Source organism: Bos indicus, chromosome 1 (genome assembly GCF_029378745.1).
Source record: "Bos indicus isolate NIAB-ARS_2022 breed Sahiwal x Tharparkar chromosome 1, NIAB-ARS_B.indTharparkar_mat_pri_1.0, whole genome shotgun sequence".
NCBI lineage: Eukaryota > Metazoa > Chordata > Mammalia > Artiodactyla > Bovidae > Bos > Bos indicus.
Genome location: NC_091760.1, coordinates 2,425,930 through 2,444,924, shown reverse-complemented (window position 1 = coordinate 2,444,924; position 18,995 = coordinate 2,425,930). Strand labels below are relative to the sequence as shown.

At 42.4% G+C, this 18,995-nt stretch overlaps 1 protein-coding gene across 10 annotated transcripts in view; it reads left to right on the top strand.

Annotated features, from left to right (window-relative positions):
* Positions 1-18,995, top strand: part of ITSN1 (intersectin 1) — a 253,883-nt gene that overhangs the window by 153,975 nt on the left and 80,913 nt on the right. For all 10 annotated transcript variants that reach the window (XM_019960645.2, XM_019959939.2, XM_070783667.1 and 7 more), the window contains 5 exons: positions 556-677; positions 10,981-11,228; positions 13,272-13,431; positions 17,095-17,300; positions 18,533-18,615. In XM_019960645.2, coding sequence (XP_019816204.2) covers positions 556-677; positions 10,981-11,228; positions 13,272-13,431; positions 17,095-17,300; positions 18,533-18,615 — 819 coding nt within the window. The remainder of the gene's footprint in view (positions 1-555; positions 678-10,980; positions 11,229-13,271; positions 13,432-17,094; positions 17,301-18,532; positions 18,616-18,995) is intronic.

Genomic DNA, 18,995 nt, shown 5'->3' with positions numbered 1-18,995 from the left:
TCTTACCTTTTGAATGTTTTTTTGCCCTTTGAACACAAGTGGCCTCCTAACTTACCTTTTATATGACCACGCATGGGGCCTGCAGCCTCAACATTTCTATATCACTTAATAGGGGCAGTTAAAGTTGTGCTTCTTAGCCCTCCCGTATGAGTTGACTGATTTGAGATTTACGTCACATTCAGTCTACTGCATCCTGCTAGACACCCTGCGTTGGGGGAGAGAGGTCTTGATGCCTTACAGATGTGCGCTGCTGGCGTCTAAGCCAGGAGGCAGAGAGCGGGGGCGTTAGCACCGCAGTAACCTTTGATTCGCGTCCACTAATGACCTCTCAGATGGGATGGAGCTGCTGACATCAGATTTGGCTCTCCTTTGGTTTCAGAACCAGACACATCCTCACTGAATGTCTTCCAGAAATTCCTTGAGTAGATGGAAGTGGTTCAGATGTGAAGACAGACAGCAGAGGAGATAGATGTCGGTAATTTGGCTTGTGTCATACATTTCTGTCCCATGTAGCATTTCATTTTTGTCCCCTTCCCCTCCTTTCCTTATAAACAGAAAAAGGCCCACTTACGATTTCTGCACAGGAGAATATAAAAGTGGTGTATTACCGAGCACTTTATCCCTTTGAGTCCAGGAGTCACGATGAAATCACAATCCAGCCGGGAGATATAGTCATGGTAAGAAAGCCTCCAGCGAAAGTCTGGTTTCTGTTGATGGTTAGCATCTGTCCTCTTCTTGTACTTTATTTGACAGTTGTAAAATTGTGGGCGAGTGTGAAATCCAGTAATCCAGCATTTGAGTTTTTGAAGTACTGACTCAGTCTTCTTCCTTTTCTGTTTGAATGAGAGACAGCATTTAAAAATGCATCACCTTAAAATAGAATTGTTAAAGAAAAATGGGTTCCTGACATAGCCTTCTGTATTTTCAAATCTGTAAAGCTCTGCTAATTTCAGAGATTAGATTCTTACTGAGATACTATGAGTAGTCGTTCAGAAATAGTTTTAAATGCAAAGTATCTGATCACAGTTGCCAGTGATAACTTTTCTATTTTTTTCCCTTTACTCATGTAAACTTTGAATTGCCTGAAGAGTAATGAACTAAATACAGTTAATCTGCTTTCCTACTCTGTAAATGAACAGATGAAAGAGTTCAGGATTTTGCTTGTCATAGCTTTTTTCTTTAAATACAAGAATTAAATATATATATATATATAAAATAATTAAATATAATCTTGTGATTGTAACTAAAGCAATAGTAACCAGTTTGAGAAAGAATAAAGGAATGTGGTTGACCTGAATTCTTTCCTAAAAGAAATCAGTAGTTCCTCAATCCAGTTAATGTACGTCTTAGAAGTGGTCAAACTTTGCATTACTGTTGGCTTTTTTTTTTTTTTTTTAAAGATGGAAATGGTTCAGAATTTTCAAAGAACTGTGAAAATTAATAATTGAGACAAACACACTTCCCATACTGGGACCCTATGTCATTGAAGTATAAAGGATGTCGTGTAGCCACAGTAATTACTCATACATTCATTTTGCATTTATGTATCATATCTGTATTTAGAGTATGTGATATTTCATGGATCAAAATATTTAGAAGGAGCAATGTGTTTGTTTCTCAGAGAAGCTGATGCCCTTTCCTCTTATTTTCTGATAGCTTTTTCTTTAGTTCTTTTGGTCTGGGAATAAGGAGGTTACATCTAAAGGTCCAGAATCTTTCAAAATCAACATTTCCTTCACAGTAATGGAACCTGAGCTTTGGATGCCCAGGCACCAGCCTCAGTTATTCTTCACAGAACACCCTCCACACGAATGGTGACCCGAGGCAGGCAGTGTTTTCTCAGCTTCTTCCCCATCTTCTCTGTCCTGATGACCTCAGGCTGCCTTTTAAAGCAGATGAACTGTAATTTATCTAAATACCAATCAATAGCAGGAATCTAAACAGTATGAAGGTACAATGCTGTAGCAGATAGGACCTTATTACAAGGTTGATTTTTTTTTACACTGCTTTCAAAAGAAAAAAAAAAAAAAAGCCTAACATTTTTGAAACTGGATTTTGTTGCAGCACAAAGTGCAGAAAAAGTAATACTCTTTTTGAGATAAGGAAGTGTTAACCAAGTGTTATGATAAGGAAATGTTACAGATGATCTATATTTTAATGAGTAAATATTGCTATTTTTGAAGGAAACATAATCTTGTTACAGTGATATTGAGTCCTTTTTCCTTAAATTAACTAGTTAAGCCCCAGCCCCTCTGAAAGAATAAACTGTAGATATACTGTAAGAATGAAACATCTCATTAAACATATGTTTTGCCTTGCTTTCAAACCTGTGCTTTCCTGGTGGAGGTTAAAGGGGAATGGGTGAGTGCCTTCTCACTGTCAGGAAGTCTGTATCTTATTAAATGTTTTGTTCTTTTAAATGACTTTAATTCTGTGTAAGTACACATATCTTTGGGTGTTGTCTTGGCAGTAAAAAGATGTTTTGAGTTTGTGATGTAGGCTGTGCTTGAAATAGGAAAAGAAGAAAAGAAAAGTGTAAAAGTTTGCGTGCCAGATTTCTGCTTGCTTTAGCTTCCATGTAAGGACTAACTTGAAGGCTCCGTATTGGCAAATTATCAGGTCAAGTCTCTCAGAACATGGGCGAAAATAAGTAGGTTAATAAGTAGGTTAAACTTAAAAGATAAAATTCTTTTTTAAAAGTTATTAAAAAAAAAACTTTCTGGGTTAAAACTGGAGGCCATCAGTGACCAATATGGAAAGATTTGACAATATTACAAAATTAAATCCTGTAGATTGCGAAATATATGAGAGATAAAGGGTTGCCATCCATGATACATAAAGACTGAAAAGTTAATATGAAAGAAACCTACAGCTTTAAGGAAATACATGCACATTTTTAAAATATACAAAAAAATGTTTCTTTGGTGATCAGGAAAATGGAAATGTTAAAGATGAGATAACATTTTTCATCTCTCAGCTGAGCAAGTTTACGAGTTTGATAACATCCAGCTTTGTCAACAGTATAGAAAAGTGAGTATAATACACATCGTGAGCATTGTCATATGAATTGGCTAAGGCAGCTGAAAGGCAATTTGGCAACGCTTATTCAGTCTTAAATTTCTCATTCCCCTTGACCCAGGAACTCTGTTATTCTCCCTTCTATAGGCTGTTTTTGGCAAATGCACAGATAAATGTGTCCAGGGATATTCACTGCAGCACTGCTGGTAAAAGCTAAAAAGGAACAGCCCTGTATCCCTCAGAAGGGAGATGGTTTAAATAAATTACAATACAGCTAAACAATAAAGATGTTTTCGAAAATTACACAGATCTACATGTATTGGGTTGGTCCCGAAGTTCGTTTGTGTTTTTCTGTACAATTTGGCCAACCTGATACGAATAAACTCTCCAGTAAAAAAGCAGAAACAATATATAGAGTATAATTGTATTTGGGTAAATAAAAAACCAGGTGTGTGTGTGTATGTAAACGTTTATATGTATATATAGTTTACAGTTTCGCAGTGTAGGCATCAAACTGTTAATAGTGGTTACTACTTGGCAGTAGTGGGGGGCGGGGTTTAATTTTGTGTACTTCTATACCACTGGCATGCAAGAGACTCCGGTTCAATCCCTGTGTCAGGAAGATCCCTGGAGAAGGAAATGGCAACCCATCCAGTATTCTTGCCTGGGAAATCCCATGGACTGGGATCCCTGATGGGCTATTGTCCATGGGGTTGCAATGAGTTGGACACAACTTAACGACTAAGCCACCACCACCATATTCATATTTACAACTTTATCAACATTTATCATTTTTAATAAAGCACTAAAGGTAAATCCGACTTTGACAAATATAACAGAGTGTCTACCCGGGCCCGGGTTACTGTTTACTTTATCTCCGACATCCCAAATGTGTGATGAAGGGACTTTGTTGTGAGGCATCCTGTATCCTCTTGTTGAAGGGACTGGAGTGGTGCCTTCATTTTATATCACAGAACGCAACAAGACACCCCAAGTGGCATTCAGCTGTGTTATCTTTGTGAGGCTAACAATTGGACACTCAAAATGGAAATTGACTTGTAAGAGTAACAGTTTTTTTATTTCATGAACTTTGTAGTTAAGAAACACAGTTGTGAAAAATACATAGTAGAACATCCTTAGCAATCTCTCTTGGTTGAGTAATCAGGAGTTCACTTATTTTTGTAGGCATAGTCATCATCAAGTTCTCATATTTCTCAAACTTTGAAAAATAGCTAACTATACATGTTGAGATTTTAGAGGTCTAGCAACTTGTATCCTGTTTTAATGCAGGCAGTCTTGCAAGAGGCTTTAAAAAATATTTTGCTTTTTAAAATCTTGATTATCAGCTCAGATTTCTCCAAAAGTATTTTTTCATGATTAACAAAAATTAGGTGGTATTTCATATATAGTCCTCTTCTAACTGTTGTTGATAATACAAAGAAATATAAGGTAACATCTACCATTCAGATGTTTCAAATCTTTTTAGAAAAATAGGGAGAAGCACATGAAAAAGCCAGTGTGTGATGAAGTTCCCAGTGAATGCTCACTACTGCTGCTAGGAATATAAAAGAAAAAAGGAATCAGAGTGAATGGATGTGCGCTGGGAAGACTTCTGAGTGGAGGCATCTTAGTTGAGTTGACCTTAACAGCTCAGGCTTAGATACTCTGAAAATCTATGGCCTGTCTTCTGATCTGGAGGTCCCATTACCTGGAGGGTGAAAAAGCCCAATTTGATATCCACAATGTATTGAAATAATAGCATGAGAGATTAGAACAGTGCTGCTCACTGCCATTTTGTTTATCTTAAGAACACAGGCTGATCATCTAACTCAGCTGGCTTTAAATGGTGCAAGGCTGAATGCATCAGTCCTGCTCAGGGATCTTAAAGTGAAAGTGAAAGTGAAGTTGCTCAGTTGTGTCTGACTCTTTGCAACCCCACGGACTGTAGCCCACCAGGCTCCACAGTCCATGGGATTCTCCAGGCAAGAATACTGGAGTGGGTTGCCATTTCCTTTTCCAGGGGATCCTCCCAACCCAGGGATCGAACCCGGGTCTCCTGTATTGCAGACAGATGCTTTACCATCTGGGCCACACACACACAAAAAACCAATCCAGGACTCTCTCCCAGAGACTCTGGGAACTTTTAATCCATATTTAGAATTCAAAAAGAAGGCTGAGTACTGAAGAATTGATGCTTTCAAATTGTGGTGCTGGAGAAGACTCTTGAGAGTCCCTTAAACAGTAAGGGGATCAAACCAGTCTGTCCTAAAGAGATCAAACCTGAATACTCATTGGAAGGACTGATGCTAAAGCTGAAGCTCCAATATGTTGGCCACCTGATATGAAGAGCCAACTCATTGGAAAAGATCCTGATGCTGGGAAAGACTGAAGGCAGGAGGACAACAGAGGATGAGATGGTTGGATGGCATCACTGACTTGACGGACATGAGTTTGAGCAAACTCCAGGAGTTGGTGATGGAAAGGGAAGCCTGGTGTGCTGCAGTCCATGGAGTCGTAGAGAGTTGGACACGACTGAGTGACTGAACAATAAGAATTCAAAATCTTCTCTGGTGGTTCTGTCAGGGAGTTTTGGGTACCACTGATCTTGCCTAATCTCTTTTCTGTCAGAACTAATCCCAAGTCATTCTGAAAAATATCATTTTCTTAGAACCATCCAAAAAAAAAAAGAGACTTCTTTAGGGGTTCTTAGCCATCAACCAGCCCATTCATTCAAAAAATTATTTATCTTTTAATTTAATGTTACTCTTATAACAATTTAAACTCATTTTTTCTCTTCTTTTGATGGAGAATTTTTTTTTTTTTTAATGTAGTCAATACTGTTTCTTTCCTGCCTTTCTTAGATTTCTGTAACCTTAACATCTGAGCCGTTGCTGTTTTGAGGGACCAGTATACACTGATTCCAAGAGTGAGCCTAATCCAGTCCATGCCTGTTTTGTAATCAAGTTTTACTGGCACACATTCAGGCATGTTCATTTCCATATTGCCTACAGCTGCCTTTGTGCTACAATTGCAGGTCTGAGTCCTTGTGAAAGTTAAGGGGACTTCCCTGGTGATCCAGTGGCTAAGACTCCAAGCTCTTGGTGCAGGGGGCCTGGGTTCAACCCCTGGTTCCATGACTAGATTCCACATGCTGCAGCTAAGAGTTCACGTGCCTCAGCTGGAGATCCTGCATGCCACAACTCAGACCAGACACAGTCAAATAAATATTTAAAAAAAATTTTTTTGGCTGACCTCTAGATTAGCACTTTAGAAAACAGGTGGTTTTTTGTTGTTGTTGTTGTTGTTGTTTTAATGTTTTAAAATTTTATTTATTTTTTTATTTATTTTAGTGGAGAATAATTATTTACAATACTGTGCTGGTTCCTGCCATACATCAACATGAATCAGCCATAGGTGTACACACGTCTTCTCCCTCTTAAACCTCCCTCCCACCTCCCACCCTTCCCTCCCCCTGGGTTGTCACAGAGCATCTGGTTGGGCTCCCTGCGTCAGACAGCGAATGCCCACTGGCTAACTGATTTACGCATCAGATAATGTATATGTTTCCACGCCACTGTCTCAATTCAGCCCACCTTCTCCTTCCCCCACTGTGTTCACAAGTCCATTCTCTAGGGCTGCGTCTCTAGAAAACAGCTTTAGTATCCTCATCCAGGAGTTTAGGGGTAACCCTTTTATTTCCAAACTGGCAAACGCGTGAAGCACGTGCTTATCTCCATACTCCCCAGCATATCCCTTGCAGCGGCAGCAGCAGGTCTAAGTCTGTACGCAGTTTACACGTGTTTACTGTCCACAGCCTTTGTTCTGCTTGTTAGGAGAGAGAGAACCTCTGCTACCCTTCTTTGTGACAAGGTCAGAGGCGTTGGAAATCTTAGTGTCACCTAACAGAGATGGCGGTCATGGTGCCATAGACACTGAGAAAGGAGATCTGATATTATTGGGTGTCGGGGTTCGGTCGTTGAACCTAATGATGCTGCCTTCATCATACTGCCGCCTCAGTGCTCTCTGGTATGCAGTGCCTAATTATTAACAGTCCATAAACGAGGTCCCTAACATATTCCCAGTCCTTTAAGCAACATTTGGGGTTTGTGCTTCCTACTTTGACATTTCACTAGAACGACTGCAGATGCTTTGAGGTGTTACAGTGGGCTGGCTAAGCGAAATTGTATTAAGACCAATGTTATTAGCACAAAAATCCCCTCACTTGTAAGTGATCGACGTAAGCCACAGATAGATGAATCTACCCCATGCACGTATATGTTCACGTTATAGCCAACCATAGACGTATACAAAGAAGTCTATGTGTTTGATTGTGCTTATTCTATCCTAATTATAGATAACATTTTTTCACAATTGGTTGGCATTTTGAGTAAAGCTTTTCAACTCCAGGAGGAAATGTTTCTCATTTTCATACAAGACCCTTTAGACTTTTTCTAAGTGGTTAATTTAATTTAATGTTAAATGTGAGTTTTTATTTTATCCTCTGAACCTTAAAATTTAATTGGTCATTCAAATTAGTGGATTTCTATAAGAATAAATTAAATTCATTGAGACTGTTGTTTGTTCAATTAGCAAACAGTTTCCTAGGTTAAAAGTGATGGATTTCCTTGGTGACAAGTGACAAGCTGGTTTCATTATTGCCTTGAAGGGTAGCAGAAGCTCTTGTCTGCAAGGATAAGGGGCTGGCATGGCACCCTCTCCTCTTCCTGAGTACACACAGGCACGTCTCAATGGTGGTGCTCATTTTCTGTCATCTTTGGGGCAGGGCTGGGTGTAATTAACTAGGATGTGAGCTCGACCTGCCCATGGGGTGGAACATTCCCTCAGGGCTTCAGATCCAATTCCAGGTGTCAGCCAAAAATCTGGTTAACCAAGTAAGACCCGTGTCTCAAGGAAATGACAGCGGGTCATTGGACATCATTAAGTAAAGCAGCTGGTACTCAAGGAGGTCTAACTAGGACAGACCAGTAAGGGGTTTCAGATAGGCTGGGATCTGGGATCACATTCCAGCCCCTACAGGAAGCCAGGAAGGCCAGCCCAGAGGCCTGGGGTACCAGACAGGTTTCTAGAGCAGGGACCTCCCCATAGAGAACCCAAATCTCTGGTTACCTAAAGTGACCAGGGTCAGACAGAGCCCAGGCTTTTGCAGGACAAAAGAGAACTACGGTAGAGTCAGAGCTGGACAACAGGAGAGATGGCTTTAGAAAGTCTGTCGGACTGCCCTGGCGGTCCAGTGCTTACAACTTCGCCTTCCAGTGTAGGGGGTGTGGGTCTGAGCACAGGGTCTCAGGGAGCAACAATCCTGCATTCCTTGTGGCCAAAACACCAAAATATAAAACAGAAGCAATATTGTAAGAAGTTCAGTAAAGACTTTAAAAATAGTTTATATCAAGAAAGATCTTTAAAAAAGAAGAGACTCTGTCATCAAGCACATCTCAGATGCCAGGCAGTGTTCTGGATACTTCTTAACAACTGTTATAAAACAGGTACTGTTATTGTCCTCCATTTTATAGATAAGGAAACCGAGGCACCAAGAAATTAAACTTGCCCAAAGTCAGCCAGCTAATAAATTGTAGAAGTGGTACTAAAACTGAAGCAGGGGCTGCAGGAGGAGAAGAGGGCAGCAGAAGATGAGCTGGTTGGATAGCATCACTGACTTGATGGACATGAGTCTGGGCAAACTCTGGGAGATAGTGAAGGACAGAGAAGCCTGGCGCGCTGCAGTCCGTAGGGTTGCCAAGAGTCAAGAGATGACTGAGCAACTGCACAACAACAGGGGGCTTCTCTGGTGGCTCCGTGGTGAAGAGTCTGCCTGCCAATGCAGGAGACACAGGTTCGATCCCTGTTCCAGGAGGATGCCACAGGGCAACTAAGCCTGTGCACCACAGTGAAAAGCCTGTGTGCTGCCACAAAGAGTAGCCTCCACGGGCTGCACCTAGAGAAGGCCTCAGCAACAAGGCCCCAGCCGAAACACCAAAACTGAGGCAGTCTGATGGCAGAGCCCTACCCTTGATCATGAGACTTTGCGGTCTTGAGGCAAAGTGCTTGTGTGTCTGCCTCCAGCTCCTCACTCACTGCTGACCATCCTCCCCTCGGTCCTGGGACACACGGAAAGGGCAGGAGCTTGTCTGTTGAAGCTGAGAAGTTGGGGAGGCCCTGGCAAAGCCTGGCCTACAAACAGCTATGTTTCCAGCACAAAGCAGCTAGCAAGTTACAATGCGTCGTAGTGTCACTGGTAAATATCAACCAACGAGGAAGGGCATCTAGCCACTTTAGCTTAGCAGAAAATAAGATCCAAGTGGGGAAAATGTCACTCTGAATCCTCATCTCATGAAACACGTGGGGCTGCCCAGAAGAGGAAGAAAGAAGACAATGTGGGGGTGTTCGTACTGGAACTCTAAAGCCAAAAATAGAACTTTTGGAAGCAGTGTTGTGCTTTATCTCTGGGTAACTCTCTTTTGGAGACTTCTCAGCTTTAAAAGTTGCTTTTACCTATGACAGTAAGCCTTCCCTAAGGTAGAGCAGCAAGGAATCTCTCCTATGGATTATTTTATAACCAACATGTAGAAATAATTCAGTAAGCCCTGAATTCTACTTTCCCCATGCCTATCCCAGGGTCTTTTTTTTTTTTTTTTAATTCAAATAAGCTAATAAACATCATGCCATATTACTCTACACAGAATACAAATAAATATGTGGTTCCATATTTATTTTGTGTTTTTTTAATAATTTATTTTTAATTAAAGGATAATTGCTTTACAATATTGCTTTGGTTTCTGCCAAACATCAACATGAATTAGCCGTAGGTATACAAATGTCCCTTCCCTCTGTTTTGTTTTACTGAATATTTGAATGGGTTAGAAAACTGGATTTTTTGCCACTTTTTCCCAAAGTCATTGTTGAAACCCTAGCACTCATTTCTGTGATTTCAAAAGAGCAATATTCAGGTCCAATGAAGTGTTCAGTGCCTTATTTCCTGAGACAGTATTTTACGGGATAAAATAAGATAAGATCTCTGACAGAACTTTATTTGACTTATTGTAATGAAAATAATTTTCTACTAGGGAATGTAATTATCTTCAAATTGATCTCCTGTTGCTCAAAAATAGTGAGGATAACTTGGAAAGATAAGTATTAGAGTCATTCTGGTGATTCTGACTAATCCTTTTGAGTCAGAATTAAGATAAAATGGAAACATAAAAAGCCCAATTGTAATAAATCTCCTCTGAAATTTTTAAACAGCAGAATCCTGTAGTCTCCTGTGCACATTTGTGAATGTTACAGTAAAATTTATGCAAAAGAAAGTAATAGGACTTTAATAAAATTAATCATTGCTCTAAATAATCATTTCCTTAATTTTCTCTTCATGTATCTGTGGAGCTTTCAAAAGACTACACACAGCCAGTTTTATTGCCTGTAGAAACATCTAAGACTATGTTTTCTGTCCCTCTTGTCTGTGTGCGGAATAAGGACTGCTTAATTATTAGAGACTTCTAGAGGGCTACATTTATATTGATTGCACCCTTTGCTTTCCATTTTAAATAATAAACCTAAGTCAAATTACTTTTTAATAATTACTTGAGTTCCTGAGTGATGAAGTCTGTCACATCACTTTATAATTCAGAGTAGCTCAAAATATTTTAATTATGGGACTTCTTAAGACTCCAGGCACTTTTTCCTAGCTGCTATTATCAGGAGAAAAAGAAAAAGATAAACAGGCACAAAAGAGTAAGAACTTGAATTATAGCACCTACTGTTTCTTTAGAGGTAATGTTTAGAGACCATTTTTCCAGACTCTCAGACTAAGAAAAAGGCAGAGAAAGGTCTGTGCTGTGTGTTAGTCTGACCAGGTCAGAAATGGGGGCTTTGTTCTATTAAGAGTGTTCGGTGTCTGTAGGGGTTGATTTAGTTCCACTTAAATTAAACTTTATGACTTTCCTGCAGGTGGACGAAAGCCAAACTGGAGAACCGGGATGGCTTGGAGGAGAATTAAAAGGAAAGACGGGATGGTTCCCTGCAAACTACGCAGAGAAAATCCCAGAAAATGAGGTTCCCGCCCCAGTCAAACCAGTGACTGAGGCGGCCTCCACCCCTACACCCAAAGTGGCTGTGTGTGAGACCCCCGCCCCTTCATCCACAACCCCTGCAGAGCCCTCCGAGACCCCCAACAACTGGGCCGACTTCAGCTCCACGTACGTGTTTGGATGCCATTTCTGATGATTTTTGAAATCCCACATTAGTGATCTTTTAAGTGCTGTTTCAGTCCTTGGGTTGTACCTCTTGAGTACTGTTCATGGCCTCTTTCTCTGACTGGTCTTTTGGCAATTTGTGGATTGTATTCTCTGAGCTGGATTTAATTATATCATGGCTTAATAGTGATTTTTCCCTAGGATAAAGTAAAGCCTCTTACCCTTGTTTCATTCACTCATTTGTCTGTATCTTTCATTATTGTGGAAGAAATGGAGAAACACAATTTCCTAATAATCTGCTTGATACCCATGTCAGCAAATATTTAGAGTCATTTCCTGCATGGAAATAGCACTGTTTTGGTGGTGTTTTTTTTTTTTTTTTTGCTGGACAGAAACAGAAATTGAATTTTGTCATGTGGTTTTGAGTAAGATAGAAGGCTGTTTCCTCTGAGGCTTTCCTCTTTGATCAGTCCTGAATAAGCGGACAGCAAGGCAAAGAGATGTGTGCCTTTGGCAGCTACTGGTGCCATGCCCTTGGTCATCAGGAAATGGCATTAAAAACAGTGTGTAAGCAGAGGTTTCAAAGGACAGATGGAGGGCTGCCACGCTCCCACTTATAGGATCGATCCAGCTATGCCGTTGGTCTAAAAATAGTTTATACTGCCCTTCAAGTAAAAGTGATGTAAGAAATGTTTTAAATTTGTTTTAAAGTCTAATCATCTTTCAGAAAAAACAAATAGAAAGTAAGGAGTCGGGGCATAATGCTGGAGAAAGTGTATCAAATACAGCAAAGAAGGTGTGTAATGACCAAGAGCAGGAGAAAGTAGAGGGAAGGATATAATGAATAGCAATAGTTTTCATACTTGTATTTTCACGTAAAAGATTGAAAGTGCTCAAGAAGCTCCTCCCTGTCTCATCTCTGCTAAAAAGTAGTGTTCCATTAGCGTGACTGAAACCACATTGAAATTCTCCTCTCCTGATTTTTTTTTTAAATTGAAATATAGTTGATTTATATTGTTATGTTAGTTTCAGGTATTCAGCAAAGTGATTCACATACGTATATGTATGTATATATGTATATTTTCAGATTCTTTTCCGTTACATGTCATTACAAGATGTTGAATATAGTTCCCTGTGCTCTACAGTAATCATGTCGCTTATCTATTTTATGTATAGCAACTAGTTTATATTCCCTTAAAACGCTCTGACTTTTTAAATTAAAGCTGACAGTAAAATAGAAGACAAACACTCTTTTCAGGATTTCGTTTTGCTGTGGGTCTAGGCAGCATGCCTCTCTTGCTCAATAAATGTGTGATCTGCGGCTCTCTGGCTATCCTCCTGGGCATCTTATTTCTGGACCCAGAATCAGGATGTGCCTGCCGTCTATCAAAGGAAATACTTTGATTTGCAAATTTGTTTATCTCTCATAAAGATTCTCAAAAGTCCATTGCATTTCAATCGGCAACTCGCACAGATGTGTTTATTTACAATTATAAAATCACAAAATTAAAACTGTTCCTGAGCTGCGCCCAACAGGTTGCTCTAAGGATACCACCTATAGGGTTACCATGGTGTCCAGGCTCGTGGCCCAGTGCCTGCTGTGTGGTGCTGGGACAGAGAGACGGTGTTATGAAGCACCAGCTGCCAGCCTGGCAGGACTTCCTATGTGACATGAAACTTCTTTTTTGCTGATTTAGCATTGTTGTTGCAAATGAATATAATGGTCACATGAGGGTGTTTCTCTGGTGCCTTCAGGTTACAGAGTATTTCCCTACGTAGGATTTCGTGTCACCCTGACAGCTAACCAGAGTAGCGCAGTACTGTTCCCATTTGATCAACAAGGAAATCAGGATTCAGAGAAACGACTGTCATTTGCCTGAGACCCATCACTAGTGTGTGACGCTCTGACCCAAGCCCAAGTCCAGTGCTCTTACCCCCTCCTTGCTCTTGAACTAGCCCCACGCACGTCGCGGTGTGTCTGCTGTGGGAGGAGCATTGACACATTTGGAAGTCCTTGCCGCTCACGCCGTTGCACTTCCCCTCCAGGTGGCCCACCAGCACGAATGAGAAACCAGAAACCGACAGCTGGGACGCATGGGCAACCCAGCCCTCCCTCACCGTGCCAAGCGCCGGGCAGCTGAGGCAGAGGTCGGCCTTCACTCCAGCCACGGCCACGGGCTCATCTCCGTCTCCTGTTCTAGGCCAGGTAACAGCATCGCTGGGAGCGGGAGGCCCCCACGTGCTGTGTGAGGAGGAAAGATTCAGCCAGTGCTTGTCGTCATTGTCATTGGGAGTAAGCCTTGGGAATTCCCTGGCTGTCCAGTGGTTGGGACGCTTCGTTTTCACTCCAGAGGGCTTGCATTCGATGCCCGGTCGGGGAACAAAGATCCCACAAGCCATGTAGTGTGGCCAAAAAAAAATGTAAGCCTCATTATATGCATCTGGCATGGCTGGCAGGCAAGGATCCAGTTCACGTTTTCCCAGTGGAGGGAATCGTGACTATTCAGAGGAGGGTAAACTGGATTACGCTCCTGGATTGTTCAGGGAAGCTTCACTGATCACGTGGTATTTGAACTCCATCTCGAACAGTAGGTAAGAGCTGATTAGAAAGTGGAGAGACCTGGCATGCAGACAGAAACTGCCCTGAGGAGAGAGGCTTTCTTTAGGAGGCCAGAGTGTGATTCGGGAAAGACATGGGGTCCATCCATGTGGCCAGACCACTGAGTATTTATCAGAGAAGATTGACTGCAGATTAAATGCAAAGCTCTTAAATGCCTCATTAAGAAAAGTAATTGCTGAAAGGATAATATTTCTACTTAATGTGATAAAAGAAATGACATTTCTATAAGTAATCAAACAGAGAAATTGCCCATCTGGCAGGCATTTAGGGGTCAAGGACAGTTTCTGCTCTGGGAACAAGCAGCTTGAACACAGGCTCTGGGAAGACTCACGTGGAGGTGTGCAGAAAGATTCGACGGGGGAGCACAGAGGGATGTGACAACAGTTAAAGGGGTGGAATCCCAACGCCTGTGGGAGTAGGAAAGGAAAAGACTGAGGAGAGATTTGACCTTAAGGGGGAACAAGTCAGGCCGAAAGAGAAATTGACTTTTCATGAAAGGAGGGAGTTGGATTTTCGACATATTGATTGCCAGGTGAGAGTGAGACAGTCAGGCCTTCCTGTCTGGGAAATGGGAACACAGTCAGATCTAAGGAAGTGAAGTGAGCGCTTCAGAGGAGCGAGACTGCAGGGGAAGGAGGGAAACTGCACGCAGCGTGTGTCTTCTCTGACCTGGAAAGAAGGGCGGCTCTGGACAGGAGCTGTGCTCTTTGCCTTTGCATCTGTCCTGCTCGGCAGGTAGCACATGTGTCACGCTCAGAGTGATGACTCAGGTGGAGGAGGAGGGCGCAGGACCAGAACAGCGGATGGTGGCAGTTCTTGTATTATTAAAGGCGGTGGTCCAGACAAAGAGGCAGGCGGCACGTATTTGTGATCTGGGAAAGAGGATACTCCAGATTGCAAAGGGATACAGAGAAAAGGATAGGTGGGAAAGTGGGAAGGGCTGGTGAAAGGATAGACAGGGAGCCGTGTAGAAGGAGGACAAGGAGCAGCCGTGTGGCCAGTGGAAACAGAGACTGAGAAGTCGAGCGTCTAAGGGGAAACAGCATTACAAGCAGAGAAAACACAGGCTGCTTTTTTTTTTCCTTCTGGGAGAGAAAGGGTGAAGAGAGGTTGGAGAAAGAGGGAAGGAAGTTGAGGTTGTGCTTCCAGGCGGCTTTCTCAGGAGGGGCCCCCAGGGCCTGCGGGGCATGCAGAATAGGAATTGAGCAAAGAAGGATGAAGCGTGACTTGGCTGAATTTAACCTGAGTCTGTGACTTGTCATCACACGTTGTCTTGGCTTTCTCCAGCAATACTGTATCGTTTGGAAGAACTGATAGTAATAGAAGCTACTCCTGTTATAATGATTACTCTCATAGCAGCTCTGCAGATGGAGCTTATTAAATTTTCTTGAAGAAAGTGTCTGTGTTTTAGAGATGTGGAGACGGAGGCCTCAACTGAGAGAGTGAACAGTTGAGAGGCATGAGCTGAGAGGCCTACAGCTGAGAGACTGAGCAGTTGTTTCAGGTCACACAGTTAGTAAGGGACGGACTTGGGGTCTGAACCCAGAGTCTGTGTTCTGCCTGATTCCAGGCTCTCCGTGTGGGAGGTGGAGACAGGGCAGGTGCAGCCAAGATGTCTCAGGGTGAGAGGTTACGATACACCAGCGAGGGCCCAGGTGAAATTGCAGAGACAAGATGGAAAATTAGGGGACACAGAAGCCATGAGCTCCGCGGCCCAGGTGGGAAGCGCCCTGTGAGCACGACCGGAGAAACAGGAGGTGGAGACGCAGTGGTCCTCGGGGTGTTTGCAATCCAGAGAACCCTCCTCTTTTCTGAAGACTGGACCGAGTGGACAGTTGAGGTGGAAAGAAATGGGGATGTCATGGGTCTGAGCAGACGAGAACCCATGGAGACCAGGAGTTGAAAGTTGCCAGCATGAAAGCCGAAACTCTTCAATCTATCATAAATTCTCTCTTATCAGGCATAATCATAGTTAAATGTCATTATGAAAATAAGTATCTTCTGAAGGCAAGTCCAGCTTGGTTCTGAATGAGCTGTCCTTGGGCTTTATCCCTTGTTCTTGTACATTTATGAATACATGTATAATCGAAAGTTGGCATATTTTTTTATAATAGTATTGTCTTAATATACTGTGATAGTTTTATGTGATAGTCTTTTAAGAGATAATAAATGCCTCCCCCTGCCTTTTCCAGCCTCATCTCCTATTGCACCCCTCCATGAGACTAGGCCACACGCACCCCCGGATCCTGCTCCTCCTCCTCGAACCTTGGCAGGAAAGCATCTCACGGTCGTGCCCTCCACCTGGAGTTCACTCCCCCCGAAGCCCTAGCTATCAAAATCCTTCTTGTCCTTCAAGGCCCGGCTCAAACACTGCCACCTCTGGGAAACAGGCCCTGTTGCCTGCAGGCAGCTTTCATCCATCTTTTCTCTCTGTTCCCACCATGAATGGTTGCAACCTCTTTTTAGCATATTTCCTTCTGCCCAGTGGTAGACATGATTGTTTGTATCTCTTTCTTCTTCATTAGTCATGAGTTCCTTGGCCATGTCCTACTGCCCATTTTTATCATGCTTTCTGCTTAATAAAGTATTTTAACCTGGATTATTTTGGGGAGGCAGAGATGGCATTCTGTTCATCTTCATATAGAGTTTTCATATAGCTCTATAGTACATGGGATTACAGAGAGTTTATGCTTGCCCAACCCCTGTTTGTCTTAAAAAGGAGCTAGGACAAGCCCAACCCAACCCAAGACCCGTTTCCCTGTGTCCACCTAAACTAAGATATGAGTTGCTTGCCTTTTGAGCTTTCAGAAGGTTTCTGCTTTGGTATTAACCCTTCACTAAACATCCAAATCCAGTTGGAAACTGGCGGGAATGGGATTGCCCTGGGCAACTTGAGAATTAGAAATAGAACCAAAATAGAAAAGGCACTCGGCCAGGTGCAACAGAATAAATATGATCTCCTAGCTGCTTTAAATAGAGACTTCTAGATGGGCCGGCCATGGCTTTGTGAACAGGCTGGCAGGTTTTCACCTCCACTTTGGGAAGGGAACAGCTATTGAGAACCAGGGGGCACGTGGCAGCCATGCTGTACTGCGGGGGAGCGGGGAGGGGAGGAGGCGGGGGGGTGTCTTCTGTGGTTGCACATGTACCCGCATGTACCCATGGGAGGGAAGGTGATGGTGTTTGCAGCACCTGAACTGATAACAGATCACAAAGTGACAAGAGGTCCTTTATGTTCTTCCACACAAGGGTGAAAAGGTGGAGGGGCTACAGGCACAAGCCCTGTATCCGTGGAGAGCCAAGAAAGACAACCATTTAAATTTTAACAAAAACGACGTCATCACCGTACTGGAGCAGCAAGACATGTGGTGGTTTGGAGAAGTTCAAGGCCAGAAGGGTTGGTTCCCCAAGTCCTACGTGAAACTCATTTCAGGGCCCATAAGGAAATCGACAAGGTATGCTTGTGTTCATCTGCTTCCACTGGACAAATGCCGTGTTTGGCATGAAACTGTTGTTTGCACTAGTTAGGATTCACAGATAGGAGTTGCTGGATCATTTCGTCTTCTGGGTCTTCTCACTGCAGAAGTTAGGGCATGTGTCAACAGAAGAGAGCCTCTTGCAGATGATGGTCATTTGTTCCTCACCCAGAAGCCTCTGCATCTTGTTTTTCATTGACTTGTGCAAGAGGAAATTCTACCCTGAGACCTGGGACAGTCTCGCGGGTTTGCTGGAGATTCTGTTCCTCTTCATGCTTAGTATAGCTCAGTTGGTAAAGAATCTACCTACAATGCAGGAGACCCCAGTTTGGTTCCTGGGTCAGGAAGATCCGCTGGAGAAGGGATAGGCTACCCACTCCAGTATTCTTGGGCTTCCCTGTGGCTCAGCTGGTAAAGAATCCCCCTGCAATGTGGGAGACCTGGGTTTGATCCCTGGGTTGGGAACATCCCCTGGAGAAGGGAAAGGCCACCCACTCCAGTATTTTGGCCTAGAGAATTCCATGGACTGCCTAGTCCATGGGGTTGCAAAGAGTTGAACACAACTGAGTGACTTTCACTTTCACTTCACTTACTGTGCCAGATATCCACAAATATTTAGAAGCCCAAAGAACTGGGGGAAATTATTAGAAGAGTGAATTATTTTTTTTGTTAAGAACCTTATGGTGTGAAACCTTACCCTGAAGGTTATTGTTTCATTGTTCTAACCAAATAGATGGTCAAAATGAATTAAGAGTTTTAAGAAGAGAATCTCTTCAAAAATACTGAATGAGCATGTCCGTCGTACTTTGAAATAGACCAGTGCTTTGGCTGTGTATCTAGCAAAGCAAAGTGCTGACAGACAAGGATGTGAGCTTAGAGTCAGGCCACCATGGCCCTTTGTGATGTGTTTTGACTTAGCAAAGTGCATCTATTTCAGCTGTAGATTATCAAGGTTTTAAATGTGAAGTGGGGACTTCCTTGATGGTCCATTGGCCAAGACTCCAGACTCCTGATGCAGGGGGCCCAGGTTCAATCCCTAGTCAGGAAACTAGATCCCACAGGCTACAATCAAGACCTGGACAAATAACTACTTTTTAAAAAAATAATTATAAATGTTAAAGCAGTTTTAAAAAGAAAGTATCATTGTTATTTGTACTGTTTTCTTTGAGGATGAAAAGTAAAATTCAAATACTTTCCCCTCCCTCTTCCAGCATGGATTCTGGTCCCTCAGAAAGTCCTGCAAGTCTAAAGAGGGTAGCTTCCCCAGCAGCCAAGCCAGCCGTGTCGGGAGAAGGTGAGAACTTGAGTGAAATTAAGATCTTTAGACGGTGGAGGCGATTATGTAATACAAAGAGTGAACATTGAAAACGAGGTTGGATTTCATGTTTAAAGAATCTGCCTTAATTTACGTTCATTATATTAAACCTGAAGGTACAATGAGGTTTAGCTCCTTATAAAGTCATAGTACTTTACAGGGACTTTTCAAAATACGATCAGATATATTGCTCATAAAAACCGAATCTTCTGATGATGTTCAATTAAAAGCCCTTTGACTCTTGAAAGAGGCCCATCAAAGTCACTAAAGATCAAGGTCTCTGAGCATCTCTGTAGCCTATTTGTGATGCTTGCTGTTTTTCTGACTTACAGATAAGTATTTTGGTTTAAGGCCATAAC